The sequence below is a fragment of the Anomalospiza imberbis genome, chromosome 2 (genome assembly GCF_031753505.1).
Source record: "Anomalospiza imberbis isolate Cuckoo-Finch-1a 21T00152 chromosome 2, ASM3175350v1, whole genome shotgun sequence".
NCBI lineage: Eukaryota > Metazoa > Chordata > Aves > Passeriformes > Viduidae > Anomalospiza > Anomalospiza imberbis.
This window is the reverse complement of record NC_089682.1, coordinates 6,255,630-6,283,603: the sequence shown is the minus strand read 5'-3', so window position 1 is coordinate 6,283,603 and position 27,974 is coordinate 6,255,630. Positions and strand designations below refer to the sequence as shown.

At 43.0% G+C, this 27,974-nt stretch overlaps 1 protein-coding gene across 1 annotated transcript; it reads left to right on the top strand.

Moving 5' to 3' along the window:
• The first annotated feature begins 12,802 nt into the window (after window positions 1-12,802).
• Window positions 12,803-27,974, top strand: ICOSLG (inducible T cell costimulator ligand). Its single transcript, XM_068179683.1, has 8 exons — window positions 12,803-12,898; window positions 17,339-17,379; window positions 19,288-19,659; window positions 20,137-20,415; window positions 21,967-22,143; window positions 23,598-23,633; window positions 26,028-27,585; window positions 27,830-27,974. Exons 1-7 carry the CDS (start codon window positions 12,885-12,887, stop codon window positions 26,036-26,038), a joined length of 930 nt encoding a protein of 309 aa, XP_068035784.1. The 5' UTR covers window positions 12,803-12,884; the 3' UTR covers window positions 26,039-27,585; window positions 27,830-27,974.

Here is a 27,974-nt window from a genome sequence, read left to right as displayed (position 1 = left end):
ATTTAAAGCACTACAGATTTATCACTTTTATTACAGTATTATTTGTTGGAGAAGCCCATTCCCACAGAGTTGGGACCCTGATTCTTAGTGAGCATGAGAGCCACAAGCTCGTGGTGGCCTCAGCAGAAATCTCTTCACCAGACAAGGGAACTGCCCTATCCAGCCCACAATACAAAGATTATGTCTAATGCCTCTCACAATATTAAAACCTGGCTGACACTGTAGCCTAAGAGTTTCACACAACTGTGTATTTTCTCTTTTAAAAGACAAAAGCTTTGACCATACAGAGATATCACACAGAGAACAACCAGAACTGGATAACCACAGGAGACGACACTGCTCATCATCTGCTCAAAGGTGACCAGATAGGGAGTTTATGCAGGTTCAAGAGCTCTCACTTCTGGCCCTACTTTTCCTGGTGAAAGAGCTAGCTATCCCCATCATCCTCTTTGGGTACTACTGAAGAATAAAGCCTACCCTGTTATCTGCAGGTACTTCAGCACCATATTAGGATCTCATCCTCTGGGGGACCAGTGGATTTGGCTTGAGATTTTTAAATAAATTTTTCCCACTTTGTCTGCAACTTCATAGTATTGTCCTCAGGCTAAAGAACCAAAGATATTTCTTGAGATGGCAGAGATATTACTTAAATTCTAGATAAGACTGCCTTACATTTCCTGCATTCCCAGAATTCGTGGTTTGTTTTTTTTTTTTTTTTTGTGAGAGCAAGTCTCTTGCCCTAACTACACCTCATAATGAATGAAATTATCACATAAGCTGCAAAGCGCTTCCTCTTTACTGCCCTAAACCTGGTATACAATGAAAATCCTACTAAAACATTTAGAACTCTTCCCTTGATAAATAAAATATGTTTATTTTAATTCTTCATAGCTGACCTAAAACAATAAGGTCACATTTTTATTTAGCTAAATCAAAAGCAGATAGTGCTTGTTTGGCTACAATTATGACTAAGTTTCAGTGTCTATGTCTACCACAGTCACTATGAAAACATTCTTTTTAAATGCATTTAAAAGGATAGTAAACTTTATTAACACAATAGAGTTTTGATAACACTATTTGCTGGCATGCTTAAAATATGGACCTAACAAATTCTTCCCTGGCTTGGATCAACATTCCCTCTAGTGCTATAAGAACTGCTCAATTAACATTTCCAAATATATAGTAGATATGTAAACTGACTAAAACAGGCTGTCTCCCAGGCCAGGGGTTACCCAAAATTTATGAGATTTCTGTGTCATTTCTCTATTAAGGCCCGGTTTAGATTTCACTTATGTAAATAAGATCTTGTTGACTCTTAATGATCTTGATTCAGATCTAGACTGCACCTTTCCATCTTCGTATTTCTTCCACGGTGCATAAAAAAAAAAAACAACCTTTTTTTCCTTCCACAACCACATTATTGTCTTTTTTTGACATGAGGATGAGATTGGTTTCATTTTATTTCATCAGAGACTGTTTATGCTGACCTTTGTGGTGACTTTGTAGAACACTGAGGTCTTGACTCTGTAACTCCCTCGCTGAGGCAGTCCCACTGACACCTGTGTGACCTCAGTTACTTGTCTGGAGGGTGGAAACCTCCATCAGTATCCACCAGGTCTTTTACATAAACACTAACATAGAAAAATATTCTTCTCTTTAACCTCTTCAAATGCTTACCAAAGCAATGATTATTTATAGGTTAGAACAGTAAAATGTGTCTCATTTTGAGAAAACTGTACAGGATTGTTAATCTGAGAAAATAACAGGATTTCTTAGTCTGCAAGTTTGAAAATCATCCTGTAAACATACTTGAAAGTGTTTTATCTTGCTTCTAATGTTGTAATTGAAAGGTTTTTCACATCTGAATAGAAACAGGATAATAATCAGAAAATATAAACTCCTGAGAGCTGACAGAAAACAGAAAATAAAGTCAATGTAACTGGTACAATTCCATCTGAATGTTATTGTTTTGTTCTGGGCAACCTCAATTCACATCCAGTCTGGCAACAGATGAGAAGCAGACAGAGAACCAAAGCAATCACATTAATTTACTCATACACTACTATTTTACTGGATAATTATTAGAGATAATTGCTTTCAGCACTTGAGGAAAGGCCATATAAAACACTCTCAAAGCGAGCACCACTGCCAGCTGGGAGGAGACCGAGCTCTGCCGCTGCTTCTTGTTGATGGCCTCAGGCTAATTCACCTCATGGTCCTGTCCCTGGCTCCAAGTCCATCACCTTTTGGCAAAAACTCTTGCTGAGGTGTGAGTGCAGGCAGTGACCAGCTTCACAGACCTCTCTCTTCTCAGCTACAACCCGAGGTAGGAACGTGTCCCCTGTTGACGGAGTGAACAAGTTACTCTTTGTCTCCTCTCCTCTCAAAGCCCAGAAGTTTCTCTCCTCAATTTGGTTAAAAGACACCTCATAGGACCTTGGAGACTTCACCTCAAAATTAAGGATACCTAATTGGACAGAAGCCAAAAAGTCTCGCCTAAGCAATTCACTAGAAAAAGAAGAGAACAAAAGAAGTAATCACTTTTATGAAGTATTTTAGCAGGAGCAAGAACCTCTTGCCCTGGCTCGGTTTTTCTCTGTAAAGAGCTTTTTAATTTTGCCTTTTATTAAAACTTTTTTGTTTCCAACACTGTCACAGGAGCCATCCTGCTACTTTTATACCATCTGAGGTAGCTGAGCTGTCAAGGGTATAATACTTGTCTCTGAGAGCTTACAAAACCTGGCTCGAATAGATAAAACATTACTCCCTCAGCAGAATAAAAACCCTGCCTGTCTCTGAACACAGTGCCAAAGGCAGCCCAGCCATGCAGCCCACCTTGTGCTCAACAGCTGGACCTCAGCACAGCCCCAGTGAAACCCCACCAATCGTTGTAACAGCCTTAGGACACCCATTTTAGACACTTTCTCAGGCTGCTAGTGGTCAGCAGAAAGTAAATATTTTCTACAAAATATGACTCAGAAAATGCTCAGGGCTGTGGTACTAGAGCAGGGGATGTTCTCCCCTGCAGGACTTCCTTTCCTTTTAATGGCTTTCCAAGTATTTTCATCCTTCCAGTGGGAATTAGAAGCGTGCCAAATGGATGCCTTCTGCTTGGGCAAGACCGTACTGGACTGGCTTCACACAAAGCCGTAGTCATGAACCAAAAGATAAGATTCTTAGAAACTATTAAAACACGCTGCTGGGGGGTAATACAGGAATAAATACATTTAGGAGCCATGAGGACATAAACAGTCCAGATAACTTACTGGAGCCTGATACTGGCTGGGGGAAAAATAAAAGTTACTGGCAAGGAATCTTATTTAGAAATTAATAGACTTGATTAATCACAAGGAGGTAGTAAAGTTAAAAACATTTGTAATATATATCAGAGGTATATCTGGTATTGTGGGTCCAAATTGCAGATCTAAATTAAATACCCCCTAATTTCAGGGACAAAATTATCCCAAATATTCTTAAATTATTTCCACTGCTAGCAACATTCCCATTAGGAAGGGATGCCCTCCACCATTCTCACCACGGATGATTTAGGCACTCGCACACTTTCCCACATCCCTGCAACTCATAGCTGTGCTTATTTGGAAGTGTGCCATACCCCATGCAACATTTTCCATTGTGTCACTGAGTAACTGCCTCAGCATCTCTGTCTTTTCACGGCTTGTTCTGCTTTTGTGGCTGTGTGGGTGGACAGGCCTGGGCAGCCCATGCGAGGAGCTCGCAGGCACAGGAAGCACCTCTGCGTGCATGCTCCACTGAGACCCTTCCAGCTGTGATTCCAGGAAAACCGCACGTGGCCCCGCGAGGAAAGACAGGTGTTTGGGTTGGGGAATCAGCACAAATGGGGAAACTGAGTACTCTTACCTCACATTTTTTATTCCAGCAGATTGGAATCTGGGTGAAAATCTCTGTATGGAATGCAGAGAGCAAAGTAAAAGATAAATGTCTGCTGAATTTTGAGTTGGTGATGTGTGTTGTGTTGCCAATGTATTCGCTCAATGTGGTTCTCATTCCACCTGCTTTCTTTTCTAACCTCCTGTGCTCATGGATGGAAGTTCTCAAAAATGAAATGGTCAAGGGAAAGATACAGCTTTTAACAATGTCATCTTATATTTCTTGTGGATCCATGCATATGTGAATACATACATGCATTTCCCTTGCCATGGTTCTGATATTCTTAAAGCAGAGTATGGTATAGATTGCATCTGCTGTGTAGATTACATGAGTAGCCTGCAAGAAAACTGGGATTCCTTCCCTCCCCTAAAATTAAATGAATGCCCAATCTGGTCCATTTAAAAAGAAAAAAAAAAAACACCAAAACCAAAACACAAAACCCACAAAACTTTAAAACCCCAATACTTTCTCTAGAGCAGTCTTATGAGCTGTAAGGGCAATGCTCCTTTCTGTCAAGGTTGATGAATTATACACTGAGTGGGAGTGAAAACCACTAGGGCAAGAAAAGTAATCCCAAAATTTCTTTTAGTTCACAGACAAGTTGTCTTGCAAATTCCTCCGTGAATGTCTGTAATCATCTGTTGTTTCCTCTCCCACAGCCAAAATACACTAAATCCTAACAACAGGCATTAAACAAAGACAACTTTTCAGGGAGATGTGCGACAACACAAACTCTGAGGTGACCTACTTTGGGAAATAAAATAAAACTGATTGGAACAAGGGGAACAACCACTGCTGAGATTAGCCAGTCACTAAAACAGTCACTCAGAGAAGGTGCTCAATAGCTTTTTTGCTCCTTAGAAATCTCCTGAGGATTTGAGAGGGAGGACAGAGGAGGGACACAGCTGCACATCCATCAGCAGTTCTTCACTCCTTGTCTTGCTGTGTGCCAAACACACACAAACGTGCTCATGAGGGGAAGAGAAGTGCGCATTTCTGCACCCCAGCTGAGGTACAGCAGGAGCAGACAGCCTGTTTGTTAATCCTGTTTGCTGCAGAATAACAGACTTGGACAGATCCTGCTAATACAAACACAGCAAAGAGGAGAATGAAAGGGATTACAACTCCTCATTCGCACTCCAGAGTAACTCAATAAGTGCTCTAGAAAACTAAGCCTCTAATCTCTTAAACATTCAGAATACGATCTTAAAACATCTCTCAGCAATCTCAGACCTCAAAGGCTGAATGACTGCCCCGCGCTTTCAATAATAAAATAAATATTTGTCTTTACAAGGGCAACATTGCCTTGTTTCCAATTAGAGCATGAATTAGCACACTTAAAAAAAATTAAAAGCTTCCTGTACAACCAAGAACATTTAGAATGTTTATACTTAAGACTCTTTTTTAAAAATTGTCTACTGGTCACAAGAGCAGATTATTTGCATTTTTAAAATAACAAAACTGGGGACCTGTTTTTCCTGAGGTATGGTAAAATTCTAAAGATGATGGAGGAAAAGCTGAACCCTGGCCTGTTCTTCTCACAAAATCAGTTTCTACAACATTTGACCTAATTTAGGCTTTTTTATGCAAGTCACCTGGTCTTAAAGGTGGGTTTACCAGGATTTTGTATGTCTGCCTTTCTGTTCTTCTTTTTTCATTTTTCACTTAAACTTTTGGAAAGAGTCTGTTAACAATGCAATGAAGACAGCACTTTCAATGCCCTGCTAAGAATAGACACAAGTGTTTATAGACTTTAAATTTGTCTGATATGTCACTCCTCAGATGGAGTAGAGGTAAAGGACCTGATTCTGCACATTTAAAGCACATCAGTCCTGTTGTACTGACTGATTAATTGAAGTGGCTTTGAATTTGGGCTCTATTCCACCCTCAGCTGCACTGCTGTACCGGTGAAGAACAGTAGGCCATGTCAATAATTCCTCAAGCTGCAGAAAAGCAAGAAATGCAATGAAAGGTCAACGTTCACAAAAACAGAAACGTGTTTCAGTGAAATGCTGTGGCACAAAGCCCATCAAATGGCTGGCTGAGGGAGAGGAGAGAGGAGGTAGTCACTCTAGCAAGGCTCTTCACTCCAGCACAGAAATTAGAAGGGAAACCAAAGACTAGAAGCAAATCCAGGCCATTGCCATGGGAGAAGTTGTTAAGAGTAAGAACAATGAGCTCTGGAAATGAACCCCTGACTGACAGAACAGATCCATGTGGATGTATTTGTCTTGTGGTAGTAGGTTAAACCTGGAGGTCTTTCTGGAGGTGAAGCATTTGCTGAAGAGCTCAGGGCCCTTTGGTGGCTTAGAGGAGTCAAAATAGCAGGTTTGATGATCCCTCGGCCTCTACAAAGTCACCAGAACAAACACAGATCCCAAACAAGACAGAGGTGAGTGAGGTACCTGTGGGAATAAACAGGCTGGAGTCTCCAGCTGCTCTTTCCTCTGCCACTGCCTTTGGGATCAGAAGGATGAAGTCTGAAGGGAGCCTGGGTGGAGGTGGCAGGGGTGTCTGTCAGCCTTGGGGGCCAGCCAGCTTTCTTATTATTCTGGTGCAGCATGTTCAGAAAGCAAATTGGGTTTTTTTTCTTTGTTCTTTGTGGCAAAGGGAGTGTTGTGGCTGAAGCCAACTGCCCCAGGAGATGGTCCCAGAAGTGCTGACAGCTGGGGAAGCTGAAGGGCTGGAGCCAGATGGCAGAGCAGGAGTGTTCTCCATTCTCTGGAGCAAGCTCCCCTCAGCTGTCACAAAGGCAGGGGTCAGTGTTCGCTCCACAGTGCTGGCTGTGCAGCATGACCACCCATGTGTGTGTAGGTGAATGGCAACATTCTTCTCCTTTTCACTGCTTTCTGGAGTATTTCAGGGAAGTAATATCAGAAAGGGCAGTGTTTGTCAAGCAGCTGACACCCTGCCAGATCACATCCTTCTTTATGCCAGGAAAAAATTATTTCTGAGTCATTAAAGGTAAAAACTCAGATATTATCAAGTTATGGCAGATCATGACTTCTTTTCATACAAAAGAGCAGAGTCTTCAAAATTTCCCCTTCAGAAATGAAAATCAGAGTGCGTTATCTCCAGAATGTGTCTAGACAAAAATCACATTATTGCCTTCACCTGCTACAGGAGCACCTACAGCTCTGTGAGGTAGATTGATTGATTCCTTCCTTCCTTCCTTCCTTCCTTCCTTCCTTCCTTCCTTCCTTCCTTCCTTCCTTCCTTCCTTCCTTCCTTCCCTCCCTCCCTTTCTCTCTCTGCAAAATAAAGTCACCATCAATAATCTGACAAACAAATCTTAGAAATAAAACCCACTTCTCTCTCTCTGAGCTGTAATTAGTACAGCAGTGTATGCAGCTCTACCAAATCTTGCCTGCATCACATCACACCAACATCACTGATGGGAAAGGGACAAAAAGGCCACATGGCAATATTAGCTGGAGACACATGCCAGGAAAAAAAAGGAAGTAAAGAGGTTAGAAAAGCCAGAATGAAAACATTACACAATATTACATATATGCAATCAATGGTGCAAGAAATCAAGCAGCAGGGGCTGGAGGAAGATGTTGGACAGCTGATCACCAGCTGATAAGCCAGGCAATATTCCTCCTTTTTTACTTTCCAGGGTGAGCCCTGTCCTGCTGCGAGCAGAAGAAAGAGGCAGCACATCCATGGCTGCATTTCACGGCATGGCAGCACACACAAAAATCCAGGCAGCATCCACTGGTAGATCCCCACCTGTACTCATTGTACTGACAGCTACTGACCTTCCTCTAACCCATCATGGAATGAGGCTTAATGTCCTGACCACTGTCTCCTGACAGACAGGGCTTTTAGGGGAATTCAGCTCAACCACTCATCTGTCCTGCAACCACATTTTCAGAATCCCTAATGCCACACTACACTATAGCTACACTTTGCTCTTGTATTGCAAGTGGTATCAAAGGGAATTTTTGAGATATTTAAGGACCAAACCTGCTTTTTTATCATCAAATGAAATTAAAGTTCTCATCAAATCCTAGTAATAGTACCATACTTTATCAAATAATTTAATAAACAACATTAAGTCACACAGATTTCAGTTCCTGTTTCTCACTAATTGGCACCCATACCATATCCTGTTGCATTACATGGTTTCCTATTCTACTGTGCTATGAGGAGAAATAAAGACTTTTCTTTTTTTTTTTTTTTTAAAGACAATATTAAAACATGATTTTTGGTATGTGATGGGCACTGTTTTGCTCTGACACTAATACATCCAAGATTACAGATGGTTTTCTGCAAGAGGGAATATTTTCATATCAGAGACTGATTTCCAAAATTTGTTAGATTCTTTACTTCATGGCAATGGCTTAGAGCAGGACAGATACATATTTGCTCTCTAACATAGTGTTAAGATTTTTTTTTACAACACCTGTTCTTAAAATAGCTTTCTATAAGGTCCATTTAGACTTGGAACACAATATCAGTTTTCAAACCCATGCTTAATATGTTTTATAATTTCAAATCAGAGCTCGTTTATTTTAGCAGTTATGTTGACATAATGATAATCAAGTGACAATTATATCTATAAAATTAGGGATAATATTCTTTCTTTTAATCTGCTTCTTAAAAATTGTTGATGTAATCTTTAATTTGAACAGCAAATACTTGTGCTGCATTTTATTTCCTGAAGTAAGTATTAGTCTTAAGATTTTACATAATTGTGTTTGCATCTGAAAAATGTTTCACCTGTTCAGATATTGCCACGGTGGCTCTTAAGCATTTTCTCTGAACATTTCATTAGTTCTCCTCACAGAAGTTCACCATGATCACAAACAAAAAAGAGACCTCAATTGTAGGGCATTTTATGGACTTCATCTAACCATAGTTTGGGAAGGCTGAGGTTTGAAATTAGTGTTGGTAGGTTTTAAATACCTTTATGTTTTGGTTTTAACCAGAGAGCAGCCATTGTATGCACCATGGACTCCCTCTTCATGCTCTCTGTGAGAGTTTGCTAGTCCCTGGGATCCAGGCTTAGCTGTGATGGGCTTTTTTTAATTGCTCAGAGGATTTCCAGTGTTCTGTGTGTTATGTGGGATCAGAAATGCCGTGCTGAAGAAGTTGTCCTAAAAACTAACAACTTCCTGTTGGAGAAGTAAAACTGCTGGATGGTTTCAGACAATCTGGTCCTTCTCTTCTTCAGCTAAAGGCATCTGCATCTGGCTTGAGGTTGAGTTTATTCAGCTGTGCTCCCTCTCTTGTCATTCTTATAATCAGTGGAGTGAACCTAGGCAAAAAAAAGTAACCTTTCTCCAGCAGGCATTTCACACTCCAAAACCCGTGAACTCCATTCCCAAACGGATTCTTTGATGCATTATCTCATGTCCTGAGCAAATGATCTGATCAAAGGATATCTGACAGAAATGAAACTTAGCAAAGGAGCAGAGGGCAATTCAGACAGCAAGAGCACTCTTCTCTTTGGAATCATTCCACACAGGATAATATGGCCTGAATACAAGAGGCTCAAGAGACATTTTCAGCAATAACATACCATGGTAGATCTTTTTTTTTTTTTTAAGATGCCCACAACAGTGAGCTGGCAAAAGTATTGCTGAAGCAGTTATTCCCTTGCTATTCCTAAAACAACAGGAAATCAACTATCTTAACATGCACAATTAATAAAGAACTGTGAATATTGGTGCTCCTTTCTAACAGCATAACTAAATATAACACAGTACTTTCCTTCTCTGGGTATAAATAATTGGATTCTCATTGCTGCCACACACACAGAGTACATTTTGCCCAAAACATGTTTTACAGGGCTACAGGTTTCCTCTATTTGCATGGAACACTCTTGGAATTTGGGTGTTAAAAGTGATAATTTTGGCCAATTCTCTGAGTACCTGGTGTGACAACAAAATGTAAGAGAGCAAACAGACTATTGTTTCCTCTTTGTTCATTCACTTCTCACAAATGGTTTTCTCAGAATCACAAGATACTTTAATTGCAATTGCATCTTTTCCCTCATCACCAGACTGTTCTTAGCAGTCAGCTTTGCTGTCTTACTCCACTGTCTGCACTAGATAAGGAAAAAAAATATGTTTGCGCATTATCCTCCACTAATTCTCTATTAAGTATCCCTCCTCCATTTGCTAATTCTACTAGCTTCTCTGTAGGCAGAGAAAAAGTGTTGGAAAAGTGTTGCAAAATCATTCATGACTTGTACCTTCTTTTGTTTTTACCCCTACATAAAATCACACAAGTGGCCAAAGCTACTATGATTTCTCTCTTGACTTTTTTCCCAGTTGCAAGTCATACTTTACTTTAGTACAGCTTTAGTGCCACGCACTGAAACCTCCACAGTGCAAAAACCAGAGAGTGGTGGACACCATTCCATAAGGATGTGATATATTTCAGATGTCACAGCACTTCTTTCATGGCTGTCTGACTCCAAATACAGTGGAAGTCCTACACACCACACACAGCCCTGTCACCCCTTTTTCTTGTCCCCAGAGGTGCTCAATCTGTCTGAGATCTTTTCTTCTATATATGCAGAGAGGTATGTCTCTGTTTCACCCTCGATTCTCAATAACTGTATTAAAAAGATGGGTGTTCTGCAGATCCATTCTCTTTGCATGACACACATTTGAAAGCAAACCACTCTCTCCCTTCTCTAAGAGCCCAGAAAAACTGGGATATAGTTTTCCTCTCTTTTTTTTTTTCCAAATCTTCCCGTGTTTCCAGTTTCAAAGTCCATAGGCAACATATTTGCCACCCACAAGCTAGAGGAGTTACTTTCTTCTCCTGACAGCCTTAGATGTTTTGTGTCAAGTCGTGTGTCCACACTAAAGAGAGGACAAATTAGCTGTCAACAATTAGGGTGTTTTTAAAATCACTCTAGGAACTCAGCTGTCTCTGTCTGAATTTTTCAGTAAGTGAATGGTAAGAGGAATGAGAAGTCACATCTTTGATGAAAACTTTTCACACGCCCCTGTCTGTTATTGTTCATCTTATTTTTGATGGGATACTTGTAGGGCAAAGATCATGTTGCTGAGGTCTCTCTTTTGACCCTGAGTCAAATACCGTGACTTATTGCTAGCAAATGCCATATTAAAAAGTCTGTGTTCAAAAAAAATTAAAATGCATTTTTATTGTATGCTATTCAGTGTAAATACAAGGAACCATATCAGTTGAAGCTGCTTCTCATTTTTTGTTTGTGTGGTAAGAAACATCTTGTACGTAATGGCAATGATTTGGAAGTGAGAACCCGCTTTTATTAACCACAGGGTTGTTCTGTGTGTGCCATAGGAATGGAGTCAGTGGCAGAAGAACATCCTTATATTTCATGTCCTCTGAGGAATTCTGCATGTAGGGGCAAGTTACCTGCATAAGGCTGGGCCTTCCTGAGCACCGTTTAGAAGGGAAATAGAAGACAAGGTTGCCTTATAGATTAAAAATTCATCAGGCAATCCACATTCAAAAGTCTGATGCAGGCAGCAAAGTGGTTTGCAACCTGACCTTTCCAAATCCCAAAGAGATTCCTGGCTATGGAGACACATTTGCCTTTCTTGTTTATCGGGAAATTCCTTCCCACCAAAACTGGTACATAGGTATGAAAAAAGTAGGGTAGAAGCCACTGCAAAGTACAGCAGAAGAGTTCTTTCAAATTACATATCTTAGAAAGAAAAAATTTATATCCAGAACTGTAGAAAGTCACATATAAACTCCCAAGCTTTGAAAGTCAGGAAGTTTTTAGCCACAAAACACTGATGCCATGTGCATCCCCATTCACCAAATGCCTGTTATTAAAAACAACACCTAAAATATCAAAAGAACAGTCAAAATATCAAAATAACTAATATATCCCATCAAGAAATATTTCAATGAAAGACATGAACTGGCTGATGCAAATATGTTCTGATTCAGGCAGAATTCCATAGGAATGTTTATCTTCCTTTAAATTTAGCACAAATTTAAGCCTACCCTCCCAAACTGATCACTGATTTGCAGGTGTCAGTGATACACAGAGACGCTGAAGCAGTGTCAGCTTTAAGACCCAAAACTGAAATCTCGCTTCTTGCTGCTGGCTGGCAGCGGAAATGGCCTTGAGACTGTGGGTCTTGCACAACCCCAGTTTCATGTTCGTTGTGCACAACGTAATCGCATTCCCAGGGTGACTAAAACCAAGAAAAAATAAAACAGGCTTTAACCATTGCTGCGACAGCTTTGGGCTGCGCGACACAAACGCTCCCGTTGGCAAAGAGGTCCCAGCTGGGTTGGAGCTCCTGACAACAAACAAGGCAAACACAGCCACTGATGTGGAGCAAAAAATGAAACTGTCGAGACCGAGAACCGCAGTTTTCAAACACCCGGGTAGTGCTAAAACACCCCCTCACCAACACACCTACGACAGCTCCAGGTGCAGTTCTGGTCTCTATCAAATCCCATTTAGCTATTTACAGAATATAAATATAGAATAAATATGCTATTTATCCAAGCATACACCTAACGTACTTTGAAACACAATTTTCCCATTCCCAGGCAGGATTCTTCGAGATCTCCGAGCCCACTGGGTGCAGTCCCTGCCCTCCCCCGGGGCTGGGGACCGGTCTCCAGCACCTCGCAGAGCCGAAAGGACGCCGCTGCCTCCGCGCTATGGCAAAAGCTGCCCGGCCCCGGCTCCCCAGCAGCGGTGAGGGGCGTCCCGCCTGACGGGGACCGGCGTCCTCCCCGCAGGCCACATGGGTTTGCGGGAGCCGGGATCCCGCATCCAGCTGCCCCGACGAGGGTCTGGAAAGGGCTCAGTGCGGATGGGCGGGTGCCCGAGCCCCCCACACGGCCGGGCCGGGCTGTGCCGGGTCCCCGCTCCCGCGCACCGGGCGCTCGGAAGGCGGAAATCCCCGGCGAAGGAGGCGTGGGAGGGAAGAGGGAACGGCCCCAGGCGGGCAGCTGGTGCTCGGCTCGGCTCGGCACGGCTGGTTCGGCACGGCCCCGGCACGATGAAGCCGCGAGGGTGAGTGGTGGCCGCGGGGGAAGGGTCGCTGCTGCGGCTCCGTGCGCGCTGGGACGCGGCGGCCGCTTCCCGGGTAGGGATGTGCATCCCTCTTAGGGATACGCGAGTTTTGCTGCTGAAGCGGGCAGGGATGTGCATCCCTCTTAGGGATACGCGAGTTTTGCTGCTGAAGCGGGCAGGGATGTGCATCTCCCTTAGGGAAACGCGAGTTTTGCTGCTGAAGCGGGCAGGGAAGTGCATCCCCCTTAGGGAAATGCGAGTTTTGCTGCTGAAGCGGGCAGGGATGTGCATCCCTCTTAGGGATACGCGAGTTTTGCTGCTGAAGCGGGCAGGGATGTGCATCCCTCTTAGGGATACGCGAGTTTTGCTGCTGAAGCGGGCAGGGATGTGCATCCCTCTTAGGGATACGCGAGTTTTGCTGCTGAAGCGGGCAGGGATGTGCATCTCCCTTAGGGAAATGCGAGTTTTGCTGCTGAAGTGGGCAGGGATGTGCATCCCCCTTAGGGAAACGCGAGTTTTGCTGCTGAAGCGGGCAGGGATGTGCATCTCCCTTAGGGATACGCGAGTTTTGCTGCTGAAGCGGGCAGGGATGTGCATCCCTCCTAGGGATACGCGAGTTTTGCTGCTGCAGCGGGCAGGGATGTGCATCCCTCTTAGGGAAACGCGAGTTTTGCTGCTGAAGCGGGCAGGGATGTACATCCCCCTTAGGGAAACGCGAGTTTTGCTGCTGAAGCGGGCAGGGATGTGCATCTCCCTTAGGGAAACGCGAGTTTTGCTGCTGCAGCGGGCAGGGATGTGCATCTCCCTTAGGGAAACGCGAGTTTTGCTGCTGAAGCGGGCAGGGATGTGCATCTGCCTTAGGGAAACGCGAGTTTTGCTGCTGAAGCGGGCAGGGAAAGCGCTGGCGGAGGTTGGGCTGCTTAACTGCAGTCAGGGCGACCTCCGGACCCGGGACAGGCTGCGGAGCAGGTCCCGTCCGCCCGCAGCGCTCCCGGAGCCGGGATGGGGGAGCCGGGGATTGCCAGAGCTCCCCGTCAGCCCGGGCAGGGATCCCCTGTCCCTACACGGCCATCGAGGGCTCCAGGCAATTAACGGGTCTTTTATGGATATTTTCAGCGGAAGGCTTGCGATGGGACGGGACTCACCTGGGGTTTAGTGCCCCGGTTAGCGCTGCTTTACAGCAGGTGGTAAAAAAGCTCCACAGGTGACCTGCTTAGGGCACTGATCGAGAAGATTCCCCCAGCCTTTTGTCGCCACAAGGCTAGGGGACAAAGTGGGTCTTAGCAGTGGAGCAAAGCCCCCAAAGTTGTTATTGCAAGCATCAGGATATCTCTTGCCTGGCTAGAGTGTGCCACAGCAGCAATATCCCATGGCATTAAGATGAGTAGTGATGAAAAAGTTGAGGTGCTGGTAGGAAGAATCATCTCACCCATGAAAGGGGAAATGCAACTTTCTCCTGTTTCACACGACATTTTAAAACACTTGCAGAAGAGGAAGGTGTGGGAAAGAATTGAAAAAGTAAAAAAGTTTATTATTTTTTTTTTAATTAGGAGAGCAAGACCTGAAGAAGGTAGGGCAGCTATGCCAGCACTTAATTGAGCTCACTGCTAGTGATGGACACAGGATCTGAGTGAATGTAGAGGGCAAAATCTGAGCGAATGTGGAGAGCAGGCAGAGCATTTCTCCCTTTTTCCAATTGAAGCCTAGAACTAAAGCTACTCCAGGGGAACATCGTGGGTGGACACCGCCCCCACAAAACCACAGCTGCCACTTCCTTCAAGAAGGAGGATGAGGCATCTCTGTATCTGTCCAACCTTGACTGTGGCATCACTTATTAAAATAAGAAATCAATATCTGCTTTGTATACATACACATGAGAATCAGTTCTGGCTGAATATCTAAATGTCTGTTGGCATTAGCAAATGCCTACCATGGGAAATTCCCTAGAGAGTCACGTAAGTATCAGTCAATTACTGTTTTCATTTCATTCAAATGAGTTGCTATATCTAACCTGAGTTGGGAATAATAAACACAGGCATGGGATTAAGAAAGATTGAGGACTACATGAGCTTGCCAAGACAGACCTCTACAAGCCTGGCACAAAAGTGATGACTCCTGCACGGTGTAAAAACAACAATAGGAATAAAATACAAATCCACGTGTAAAAGCCACTGCCAAAATCTTTACACTTATGTTTATGCATTAGTAAAAGAAAATCTATTGTTGTTCTCTTTTGTAGAGTTGTATGTTTTACATCTTTGATATTGGTTAATAAACTGTTTAATGTAAGAGAAGTAGTAGAAGAGACAGAACAGAATGCTTAGGTGTGCTTCCTTGGGAGACTTCCTTTGAGACTGATTGTAGATTTACTGAATAGAGCAGAAATTTTCCACACTGGACATCCACTTAAACTTTTCAAGCCTCATCTATCAAATCATTTCAAAGGACACAGAAAAAGAAAATAAAGTGTTTTCTTTATACAAAAAAATAATACAATTCAGACTGGTTCTCCCCTAAAGTTTCTTCACCTCAGTCTCTGGAAATGGGGCTTCAAGTAGAGGTAGATTTTGTGTCAGCAGTGTCCTCTGCTTTCTGCATGGGAAGCTGAATATGTTTGGGAATATAATAATTTTCTGGGGGGGCAGGTGGGAAATTAGAGACACTCCTCTGCAGCAGAGGAGCCCCAAGTTGTGCCCAGGCAGGCGGTGGGAGTAAAGCTGGGCAGAAGCAAAGCTGTGCCTGGGGAGTGATGTGTGAATTCCTGTGCTTGGCTGGACAAAGGAGCAGAAGCTGTGGGGAAAGGGCAGGAAGCCTGGAAGAGAGGGGACTTTGTAAAGCACAGCAAAGTGAGAAATGGCTGCTGGGGAGTGAGCTTAGGTTAGGCCTTGGAGGGAGGAGAGCCAGGCAAGGCAGAGTTGGTTTGGAGGGAAGGCAGTGACTGGCCTGGGTGGGAGACTCTGGAGCTCAGTCCTGGACAGAAATGGCCTGCTGGGAGCTGCTGTCCCTTTGCCCCAGCCCAGGGCTCAGTGCTGGGCCTGGCTGAGAGCTGAATGATGCCTTGAGAGGCTGCCTAGAACAGAGGCTGGACAGTGTTAGAGGAATAAAGCAGGGATTTATTTAAAAGGCTTTCAAAGGATACACCTTGGGCAGTACAAGAGCCTGGCTGAGGCTGTACCCAAGATGGTCACACCTTTTCACTCTTCTATAAGTTTTGGTCCATTTCCATTTTGGGGTTAATTGTCTAATTACAGCTTCAGGTTATGAGGTCCCATCCTCCCAGATTGCTCTCCTCAATTTGCTGGTTTTTGCACTTTTTGGGCCTGAAGCTGCAATGGTGTCCTTGGTTCTCAGGCTGAAAAAGGACTGCTTTGTCTGACTAAACTGTGAGGAGAACTTGCTAACACTTTATATGAAATTCAGAGTTATACACTAATGCAGTACAGAATCTGGAAAATATGAAAGCTAAAACTTAAGGCAACATGAGAACTCTGGGGGAAGGGAGCCAGCTGAACCCAGGTAGTGCTCTCAGTCCTGCTTGCAAGGGTGAGCTGGGTACACTGGTGACAGGCCAGTGCTCCTGTCACTCTGCCTGTCAGCTCAGCTTTGCAACCTTATTGCACCTGAACAATATCAAGGTGCCCAGCTCATACAGTTCTCATTCCAAAACCTTTCCATCATCTTTCTTTCCCTTCCTACAGCAGTCTGGAGGAACAAGAGCACAGTTTGTAACAAGGTGTGGTGGTGAAAGGCTATTTTAAAGTAACTCACAGGGAAGTGCTGTCCATTTATCTCCCTTAAACCCCTGTGGGATGAATGAGTTAAACTGGGTTTTCTGTGGCCTCCTTTCCTTTGGGGAAACTCCTGCCCAGATTAGCCCCTCCCGAGTGATCAAACACACCAAATTCTTCCCAGCAAAAACCTTTGCACTGCTCTCCACTATCAGCAGGTTTCCTGTTTACACATTTTTACTCAGTGCACAACCTGGTGAGCAGCATGGTCAGCTGCTGTTTTCCTTTAACCAGACAAAATGATAACTCCTTGAGTTTCAGCAAAAGATTGGAAAACCTGGTTTTGACCTGTGCAGCCACTGTCCCTCCCAGTGACCCAGATGGCCTCCAGAGCCTGTTTGTCCAGCAAACCAGTGGACTTTTTCAGAAGAGAAGACAGTCCCAACACCAGCTTCATGCCCTCTGCCCTGATTCCAATATTAGTGCATTTTGCTGCTATTCATGGCCTTGGCCACCAAACCACTGCTGAGCTGTATAAACAGAACTTTTGCAGCTGTCAAAAATGCAAATACTTAATGGGGCATTACATGGGAGCAGTACCTAATTTACCTACTTCTGCCACTATATTAAAACAACCAAAATTGGTTTTATTGCTTATTTAAACAACAGAGATGCAAAGTCAGTTGTAACACTTGTTTGCTTTTCGTTTTAGGTACAGATTTCTGTTACTGCTCCTTCTTATCTGGAAAGTTGGTAAGTTCAGAAAAGCTCAGTAAAAATTTAACTGCCCTCCCTTTAATGTGTTTGTCCAAATACACAAAGTAGTTGTAAAATGTACAATATGGAGATATCTGTGTTTTCTACAAGATATTGAAGAATTCCTCAGAGTGAAATGCTTCTCTGACATGCTTCAGGGAAAGAAGACACAATCAATTTCTATCCGTTTCATTGCAGAGAACAGCAAGGGACCTTATGGATGCTCTTGCTCTGATTGCTTTGCTTGCTTCAGAGACTTCCCTGTGTACTTATCTCTGTCAACAAAAGGCCTTTGAAGTGGAGTAACAGGAGCTGCTGATAAGCAGATCTAACATGCCTGTATACTCAAGAGTAGAATTATACATCACAGTATCAAGTACCAATACTAGCAATTTTACTACTGCTTATTAGTAGTAAATGTACTCCTACTGTTAGTAATTTTACTTTTACTATGGTCCTAAAATATCCCTTGCAAAACAAAGGTAGAATTAAATTACACCACTGGGTGATATTTAAGTGTTTTTAAAGTTCTCTCCTCTGTTCTTGCTTAATCACTGAGAAGGACCTCAACAAAGTCACCCAGGAAACTCCCTGGCCCCAATATCAGGACAAACAGTACCAGATTCAGTCTCAACAGATGCTGGCTGGCCTGTTTCTGTCCAGTCACGGAGTTGCACCCATCTTGCCAGGGCATTCATTTTCCTGGTTTCCCAAAATCTGAGCCAAGCAATTGTGTTGCAGTTCAAGCTTGTTATTTCAGCGCCAGTGCCTGGTAAACATCCTGCCTTTCTCCTTGCAAGCGCTGTGTCTGCCTCAGTGGTAGTTTTAGACCAGGGCGCCCAACTCAGATGTGTAGATGAGCTGTTTCTGAGTCCAGTGCACCCTCACAAAGACAGGTTCCCCTTTAACACCTCCCTCCCACCTCACCGCGTGCTGTTTCTGCATTTCCAAACCTCCACTCCTGTCATCTTCCTTTCCCTCAGTCATCCACCCACATAATCCCTTCCCCCAGCTGTAATCTCTCCCATCCAGCCCCATGCCTGACCCCTCTTGCCTGGCACTCACAACACAAACACTGCTTTGGTGGCACCAGTGAGGTTTTGGCTGCTGGTCTGGAGGGGATGGATCCAGCAGAGAGGCTGTGGGCAGAGCTGCCCAGACCTGTGGGACTCACTGAGCTGTGCTTTCTGCATCAGCTGTCAGGCACCTTGTGCCTTTGCCTTGACTCACGTGGAGCAGAGGCTGCCTTTCTCGTGTCCAAAAGGCAGGAAAAGTGTTCTGAAAGCCAGATACGGTCCTGACTTTACCTCAAGTGAGCCTCAAGATGTAAATATCTAATGAAAGTGTCACTGGAGCTATCTGGGTGTGCTGGTTTGCCAGCTGAGTGTATTTGTTCAGAGGGTGTCACTGACAGAAGCAGTAAAATGTGGTTGCTTTGTCATGCCAGCTTTGAGAAATACTGCTTTTACTCCCCTTCTTAATTTTTTGAGCCCAAAATAATGGCAGCACTCTTACTTATCAATGTTTCCACTTCTTGTGATCTAAGTGGAGTTATTTGATATTTTTATTAATTTTTTTTAAAAAAGAAGTGTTTACTGAAGCATTAAGACTTGAATATGCGTCTGCAGTCAGTGTGCAAAGTGAAATGTATCTATCCATGGGGCTAGGAATGATTAACACTGCTTGGCTCTCAGAGAAAAGGTCCCTTTGGACAATGCACAGACAAATGGACATGGAGAGAATTAGCCACTGGAAATTTGGGGGATAGAATGACTATGAAGAGACCATACTCACCTACCTGCTATATAACTAATACCAGAGTCTATATGTGGTATAATGTACTTGAAAATAATTACTTTTTCCCCCACATAACCTCTCTTTTCTCTCTCTCTTTTAATCCTGTAGTTACTGCACTAGAGAAGAAGAACATCATCAGTAAACTTGGAGACAACGCCACACTAAGTTGCATTTATAATGAAAAAAAACCCTTGCAATTAAAAAATCTACGGGTATATTGGCAAATAGCTGATGATTCCTATCAGGAAAAGTGTTCAGTTGTACATGCACTGATCTCTGGCCAAGATGATAACAGTAATCAGTGTATTCACTTTAAAGACAGGACTCAATTATTCTGGGATAGGTTGGAAAATGGTGATTTTTCTCTGCTATTGCTAAATGTCAGCCAGAGTGATGGACATACATACAAATGCATAGTGCAGGAGAAAACTGAACTTCCCAAAGTGATTCACCAGGCAGAAGTGGTTCTCAGCTTAGCAGGTAAGAACTTGTGTCACTTTGCCCAAATTCTCATTTCCACTTTTCAGATTTGTGGTATTATATTTAAGCACACCTTTTATTTTGAAACAGACTTCTGCCCTTTGCTGAAATGAAGTCTGCTCTGCTAAATTTAACTGTTACAGACAGGGAATGTAAACCTTGCATGCATGTAAAAATTGTTTACCCAGCGTGTGTTTCTTTTCTTCTTGTTTTTCATGGGTATGAGAGCTCTTGCATGTGACTGGGTGACAGCAGCTGACGTTGGTCCTTTCTTCCTTTGGGTTTGGCTTTAGCTTTCTGCTCTCCCAGTGATTCTCTCAGCTCTCTGGTTTACAGACCAAACCTGCAGGTGTTTCTCTTTCAAGTCATGAGGGTGGTGTGAAACACAGCAGTTTGCTCAGAATCCATCTCAAAATTTTGCCTTTCCAGTATGTTTCAAAATGTCAACAACTATTTCTTTTTCTTCTTGCTCTCCAGCGAGTTATAGCCAACCAATACTAAGTGGACCAATAAGAAACAGCACTGGAGAGGAGGTGACCTTTTACTGCAGGTCTGGCAATGGATACCCAAAGCCCAATGTTTACTGGATCAATAAAGTGAACAACAGTCGCCTGTCTCCATCAAAAACAGAGATCATACCCCACGACGATGGCACTTTCAGCGTTTTTAGCACACTGAAGGTGAAAGCCACTTCCAACATGCAAATAGAGTGCTCCATAGAAAATGAGATGCTGCAGGAAAATCTATCAGCCAACTGTAAGTTCCCTCATGCTGCCTCTGTTTTCTAGGTAGCAGGAATATCAAGCAGCATGTCTCTGTCTGTAGATGCACACTAACAAGGTCTATGCATTAATTCAGTAGTTCCAAAATGTTCTGAGAAGGTCTTGGGCTTTGTTTCAAGCTCCATTTATGCTTAGCCATGGACCTGATGTTTAAATCTCAAATTCACTGAATGAATAACCCACCAAGTGTGTTATGACAACAGCACTGAGAAGCTCTTGCATCTGAGGCAGCTGATGAGCTTAACCTTTTAGTTCCTCAGGAACATGATGGTTTGGGGAGTCAGGTTGTTTTTAGGGGCCACCATACAGCCGATCCATGATTTCTAACCCCCTACCCAATGGCCTTGTAACACTAACATTTGCTTTTTACTCTGTTGGGTTCCAAAGTTCAATTTCCAGTTTGTCCAAAACTCAATTTAATACTGTTCACAACTTAAACTAGGTCTGCAGCCAATGGGCAATATGAGCTCAAAAGAACAATGTACCTAACAGCACAAGTATAATGTGCTAATTATTGCTGATGTGATGATTAATAGTAAAAGCAAGTATTTAGTCACTCAACTTTTCACAAAACCAGAAAGCTATTAAAAAAAAAAAAGTATTAAGAAGTTACAATTACAGTACCACTGCTGCAGTTCATTTTTTCCAAAAAGCTGTGTAGAGAATCTGTCTGGAGTGAGAAGGCTGATCTGGAGGTGGCTGTTTGATCTCCCTGCTGTTCCTGGTCCTGCCTCCAGCCACGATTTTCTCTCACAGGTCTCTGCACCCTGGTGCAAGGAGGTTGGAATGTTTCCATAACTGTAGCTGCATACCCACAGCTAATTTACCTGAACACCCCAAACACTGATCCCATGAGTGTAGGCAAACGATATAAACTATTTCCAGGAATAAAAATTGAACACGAGAGCAGAAGTTGCACGGTAGAGTGTTTATGTGATAATATACCATGCTGTCATCCCAAATTAAAGGAAAACTAAGTATACCTCATCATTAGTTTCCTAATGGCATTGTCATGTTGTCTTCTGAGGAAAAAGACCTTCATATTACTATTTTTGTGGGTGATTTTAAAGTCTCTCAATCGCACTTGAAAGAGTAAGAGATGTGATTTGAAACCTTCAGTTTGCAGCAATGAGTGAAGGTTCTTCACTAACTTCAGGGAAACAGGTTTTCACCCATTTTTCTGAACACTATCAGGTTTACATTATAGATTCTATATAGATTTATTTTCAACTGAGTTGAAAATACAAGCCCACACATACAGTCTCTCAAAGCTGGAGGGAAAGAAGAAAAAGGAAGAAAGAAGGATGGATGCATCATGATGACAGGGAAGAATATACTGGTATTTAGACATAATTACTTGGAGATGTGTCTCACTCAGAAGGAATCACCAAAATCACGGTGATATGAATAGCACAAATCTTGACTCCTTCAGAATTTCTTATGCATGTAAAACATGGTGAAATATTTGCCTGGTATGAAATGTGAAAATTTACACCTCATGACATCTTTTTCTATTTTCTTCTAGACACGCAACAGAAGAAAAGCAATGGTTCTGGCACAGAAAGTGACGGAAAACCAGAGAAAAAAGGACAAGGTGCTCAAGCAGCTGGCATCATTGGCATTGTCTCTGTGATAGGTATTCTAACTGGTTTAATCTGCTGCCTGTGGAGAAGGAGGTCCTCTAATCTAGTGTCCTATAAAGGTAACGAGACACTTCATTTGCATGACCAAATTATAAGAATCCTTTTTCACTTGCCATAATACTTAATGTAATCCAACAGGAAGAGATGAAGTATGACTAAGCTACCTGCACTTGGCAGTAGGAAATCATGGCATTAACAGAAACTTGGAGTGCCCTGGGGAGGAAGTGTAGTGCCCCAGGATATGTTATTCTTTATGATTTTTCTCTTCCTGTGTCTGAGCCTTTCTTCCTGTTTCTGTGTCTTTCTCCAAGCTGGGGTTGTTCAGCCTGGAGAAAAGGAGACTCAGAGGTGACCTTATCACTCTCTACAACTCCTGAAAGATGGTTGTAGTCAGGTGGGGTTGGTTTCTTTCTCCAGGCAGCAGCTGACAGAACCAGAGGACACAGTCTCAAGCTGCACCAAGGGAAATACAGGTTGGATATCAAGAAAAGGTTTTTTACAGAAAGGGTGATGAAGATCTGGAATGGCTGCCGGGGGAGGTGGTGGATTCACCATCCCTAGATGTGTTTAAAACAAGCCTGGATGTGGCACTGGGTGCCAGGGTTTAGCTGAGGTGTTAAGGCATGGGTTGGACTTGATGATCTTTAAGGTCTCTTCCAACCCAGTGATTCTGGGATTCTGTGAATTCTGAGCCTCACATGAAGTATCTTCTGGATGTGAGAGTAACTCAGACTTTGTGTCTGTTCAGGCCATGGTTTGTCAGCTGTGATCCCTGCAGGCTCCTTCTGGACAGATGGCATGAAACTGGACTGGGGTCAGTACCTCGCTCAGCTTAGCACAGTTTGAAGCATATATCAGAGCATAATTCAATCCTGAGAGCTTTAGAGTCACTGGCTGGATGATTAAGGGTCAGGATCCTGCTGGGATCAAGCCGAAATGAAGCTGGTCTCACTGTCACATGGGTACCCTCATGTAGCTGGATTTGTGTGACTCTAAAAAAGTTATAAAAGACATCTCGTGGACCAGATGGAGTCTGTCAATGTAGCTGAGCACTTGATCTAAGCCCCTATCCAGGAGCTAACATCTCAGGGACAGAGCAGGGACAACCACACTTTTCATGGACAAGGACAATCCATGTTTTCAGTCCGTGCCCTCTTCCTCAATGTTAGCAGCCCTGGGTGCCTCAGAAAAGATGAGGGGAAAGCAGGGTCATGACCTCGTCCAGGATCTGCAGCAGCTCTTGTAGAAGTCATGTCCTTCCTACAGAAACAACCCAAGAGTGAGGCAGGACTCTGTCCCAAGACGGAGAGCAGGGCTATCACTTCAATCCCAAAATCTCTCCTTTGTGAAATGGTAGCCTGGGTTGTAAGCAAATAGAATATTGGACTGCATTTTACAGAACATTTAGTACATTGAACCCTCAGCTTTGGTGGATGTTGCTTAATATTAATCTCATTTTTCTGAAGTCTGTTGTCTGTCCTACATGCTGAATCCCATGCATTTGTTTCAACAGATGTCCAACAAAGAGAAGACCAAGGAGGACTCAGCTGTAAGTACTAAAAATACATTATTTTGTTTGTCTCAAGTGACTTAACTTCATAGCTTCAGTACTCAAGTTCAGCACAAGCCTTTAGATTAGACTTGCTGGATGATACAAACTGAAACATTTTTGTAGGCTTTACATCCTAGGTGGTCTTTAACTGGGATACAGGGACATCGTTTGCATCATATCTGTGAATCTGAGCCTATATACACCCATTTTTTTTAAAAACCCTCCTTTCCTAGAAAAAACATGCTCTTCAGACCTTCACCATGTTCATATTTTTATAAGCAAGAAGGCAATATTGCAGGCCAGCTGGTTTACAAATTAATTTGTTACTTATAGTAGGGGAAAAATGAAAATTGTGTGAAAAAAATAAGACAGATTTGGAACAAAAATTTGACAGAGGACTTGCAAGAGTACAGGGTGAAATATCTGCCTATTTGGTATCTCATTTGGCAGTGTCTACTGAGTCTAATGACTGTTGCCCGTGTGTCTGTGCAGAACAAGCAGAAAATACTGTAGTTTCACTAAAACTGTAATAGTTAAAGCATAGTTTGCTGTAGCAGATGCCGTGAATGTACCCAATTCATAGTATCAAACAGAAGCAAAATAACCCTTAAATTAAAAAAAACTTTTCCTGCAACTTCTTTGACAGTCATGGAAACTGAGTTAATAGTCAGTTATTTTTCGGACTGCAGCATAATCCCCAACATTTGTGTTTGCTAAACATCAACAGCCATTGCACTCCCTCCTGCAGAGCATAATCTATGGAGGAGGATGGATTTTCTCCTTAAACTAAGAGACATTTTCTCCTTTTGTTCCTGGGAACTGCATTGACATAACACAAGCAGCTCATTTAAGGTCAACTTTTTCTTCTCCAGACTTACTCTTACACCAGGCCCTTCTTGGTTAGATCCCTGGACTTAGCCCATTAGTAAAAAAAACTCTGTGACATGAGTAAATATTTATCTTGTATTGAAGGCTGCTGTAGCATGATTTGTTCATTAAGGACAAAGCAAAGGCACCTTCCAGGCGCTGTCTTTTCGTGGTCATTTCTCCACTGGACTTGTGGAAGAGGAGGTGGGACAGCAGCTTTGGTGGCTCACTGATGACAGAAGCTGTCCCATCTCTTAGGGCCATGTTTTGGGCATCCCAGTTTAAGGGCAACTTGGATCAATACCAGAGAAATGAAAATGGTCCAGAGAATGTGATCTCTGGTGAGAGACTTGTTACGTCTGTTTAGGCTGGAGAAGGCCAGGCTGATTAAGGACACAATAACAACGCTCTTCAGAGTGTCTTTTGAGAGGATGGGACAAGTTATTTATTGTGCTAACATAGCTGACACTGCAATTAAGGCACAGCAGACTTAAACAAAGGAGATTTAAGCCAGATGTTAGAAGAAATTGTCTGAGGGCAATGGTAGTTGAGCACTGAGGCAGAGTTTGTCCAGGCTATCAAGCCTCCATCAGTCCAGGTTTGTTGCTTTGTGATTTCTTAACAAAAGAGAAAACCAGTATCTGTCAGGAATTATTTAGAAATAAAGCTGGAACTACTTTAGTACAAAAGATGAGCTCTAGGAGAAATTCTAGCCTAATTCAATCATTATTTGGTAGTTTCAATCAATTTGGTAGTTTCATTATTTGGTAGTTTGGTAGTTGTGTGTGGTAGATGGGGGTAAGACCCTGGGGAGGTGCAGCCAGGGGGATGCTCTGCCACAGCATTTTGCTTTTCAATACTGCTGTAAATGCATTTATGCTGCTGGCACCTTATGAAGAAGGTTAGGTTGTTTCATGGCAGTGAGAATCCTGAATACTGCAAACCAAAATGAAATTACTGAAACTAACTTTGCTGTTACAAAGGCAAAAAAGAGTTTGGAAACTGGGAGGAAGGCATATTGTAAAGAAGAGTAACTCCATCCTGGTGGGATTAGTCTCTCCAGACACCCATTCCAGTCAGTGGGGCAGGATGCTCTGGTGAGGAGAAATTCAGAGCTGGAGCAATTCTGAACTATTATCTGAAGGAATCCCTTCATTTCCTTGAAGGGAAGGAGAAGAGAGGAGGCTGAGGCCGCTGTTTTCTCTTGGCCACAGAGAGGCTTTGTGCATCTCATTCTCTGAAGTAGCTTTAAAGGAACCCAAGGTGACACTGATATCCCTTCACAAGGGAGGCCACTTCTTCCATTTGCACAGAGAGACACTTCCACACTGTGGCAGGAGGACAGAAAGCCCCAGTGTCTCTGGTATCCAGGCAGAACTTCTCCCCAGTCAGTTCTCTCTCAGCAGCATGAATATGTCTTTTCCATAGCTTTGCAGCTTGTTCCACTAGTCACGTGGGAATTCTTATTTCTGGGGAAGTTTTTTGTCTATTTTTTTATAAAAATAAGTTATTTTGTTTTTACAGCACCTGCCTAAATGGAAGGTCTGCCAACAATTCAAGAAGCTGGAGATGTGTCAAGAGAAGCATCACTCCCTCAGCGGCAGCATTATTTGTAATACAAGTGACAGATTTCTGCCAAGAGAGATGGCAAAAAAAAAAAAAAAAAGCTTCTAGAACACAAGAGAGAAGAAAATCTGCAGGATTTTCATTCCAGCCACTGACTGTGTCCACAGCACAGTCGTGTCACCACTCCAGCAGCTCGGCACTTTGGACAGTCCTCTGTGATTGTCAGCGATTTGGGCACCTGTACTGGGGAAAGCAGAAAGCCTGGGACTCAGCTGCTCTGTGCCAGACCACTGGAAGCTGGTGACAGTCCAGTCCCTCCTCATGATCTTTGAGGACTGCCAGGAGCAGAAGCAGCCACATTTCGGGAGCATGGGACGCTCTTGCTGTCACCTTACCCTGAGGATGGCTACTGCATGTGAAGAAAGGCAGCTAAAACGAAGAAAGAAAACTGAAGGGCTCTGCAGAGTGAGATTTGTGAGCTCTTCCATGTTTCTCTCTCTAGAGAACAATCCTTTCATTGTCTCTTTTCACCAGCTGCTACTCTGTACAGAACCAGGCAGAGCACTTTGACCCAGTCCTCCAAAAACAGGACTTGCTCTAATGGGGTCAAACACTGAATGTGTTATCATAAGGGAAGGTGCCTTCTTTAACACTCAATAACAATATTTTGGTTTTCACCAAATATTCCACCAAAAAGGGGATTTCCACTTTCACTGGGAGCCAGCTATGAGAAAAAACAGGCTGTGGAAATCTGTCCAGTTAGAAATAGTGCTCTCTGCTATGTGAATGTCATGTTACCTGGACTTACCCTTCTCAAGATGGAACAAAAACTGTGGTTGAGCTTTGCTTGATTCAACTGAATCTTTATTTAAGCACCTTTCCATGACTTCCAGGGAGGATTTTAAACTAAAGGTCTTAAACTAAACTTGTGCTTGTGTCTCATCCTTGCACACATTGAACAAAACAAAAAAGAACAAAAACCAAATTGTATCAGTGTGTTGTCCATGAATGTCTAGAAAGCCAAAAACTGCATTTTCCTTGTGCCAGTGCATCTGCCTTGCTGCTTCAGCCCCAAGTCAGCCAGACTGAGTGGCTGAAAATAGCAAAACAGTAAACTTTGCTGATGATATGAACTTTTGAAAGAGGAGGAATTTTTACTAGCTCTCTTTCCCAGATGGGACAGTTTCCCCATCTTGTCATGGGGGGATGGAGATTGTTATTTTAAACTGAGTTCTGGAAACACTTGACCTCTCCTGCACCAGTTGCTAGACTAAAATTTTATGATTTTTGTGAATAAGTCATAGCCTTGTTTGTTCTTGCTCTGTGTGTAAGAGGCACTCCAGTATCAACTCTGTGCTCAGACACTGATTTTTCATATCAAGATCAGCTTTCAATTCCCAGCTGAGTGGAAATTCTGTTGTACTCACATCACGTGAAAACAGGACCATTTGGCAATACTGCAGCAGTTGTCTTTTGTCAAAGCAATACCCCCAGGGAGGCTCCCAGCTAAGTAGCTGTGCTTCTCTCATGTCCATGAATCCAGATATCAGATATTTCCTGAGTCCAAATCTAATCTTCAGTGTACCCTAAAGGGAACTTGTTTGAAGAAAGCTTGCAGACACCTCAAAAAAAGTGAACATCTGTGCAGATGTGCAGGGAACCATTTCCTAGTGGTTCAGTAAAAAGTCCTTATCTGTCACATGAAGTTGTTTTGTGCAGCCTCTGGTGCTGCTGTTCCTGAGAGAAGCCTTTCCTAAAAGTAGTTTTCCACTTTTATATTCTGCAACTGTAATGGTTCAGAGATGTAAGAAGTGAACGAGTAGTCACTCTGCAATATGGTACTGAAACAAATTTAGACTGGTTGGATTTTCTTACTTCTGGGCTCCTTCATGGATACACCTAAAT

Bases quoted from the DNA above. Each gene is read 5' to 3' on its own strand.
- ICOSLG (XM_068179683.1), top strand. The intron at 17,380-19,287 runs GTAAGTTCAGAA...TTAATCCTGTAG, and splicing joins CCTTCTTATCTGGAAAGTTG to TTACTGCACTAGAGAAGAAG. The intron at 19,660-20,136 runs GTAAGAACTTGT...CTTGCTCTCCAG, and splicing joins AGTGGTTCTCAGCTTAGCAG to CGAGTTATAGCCAACCAATA.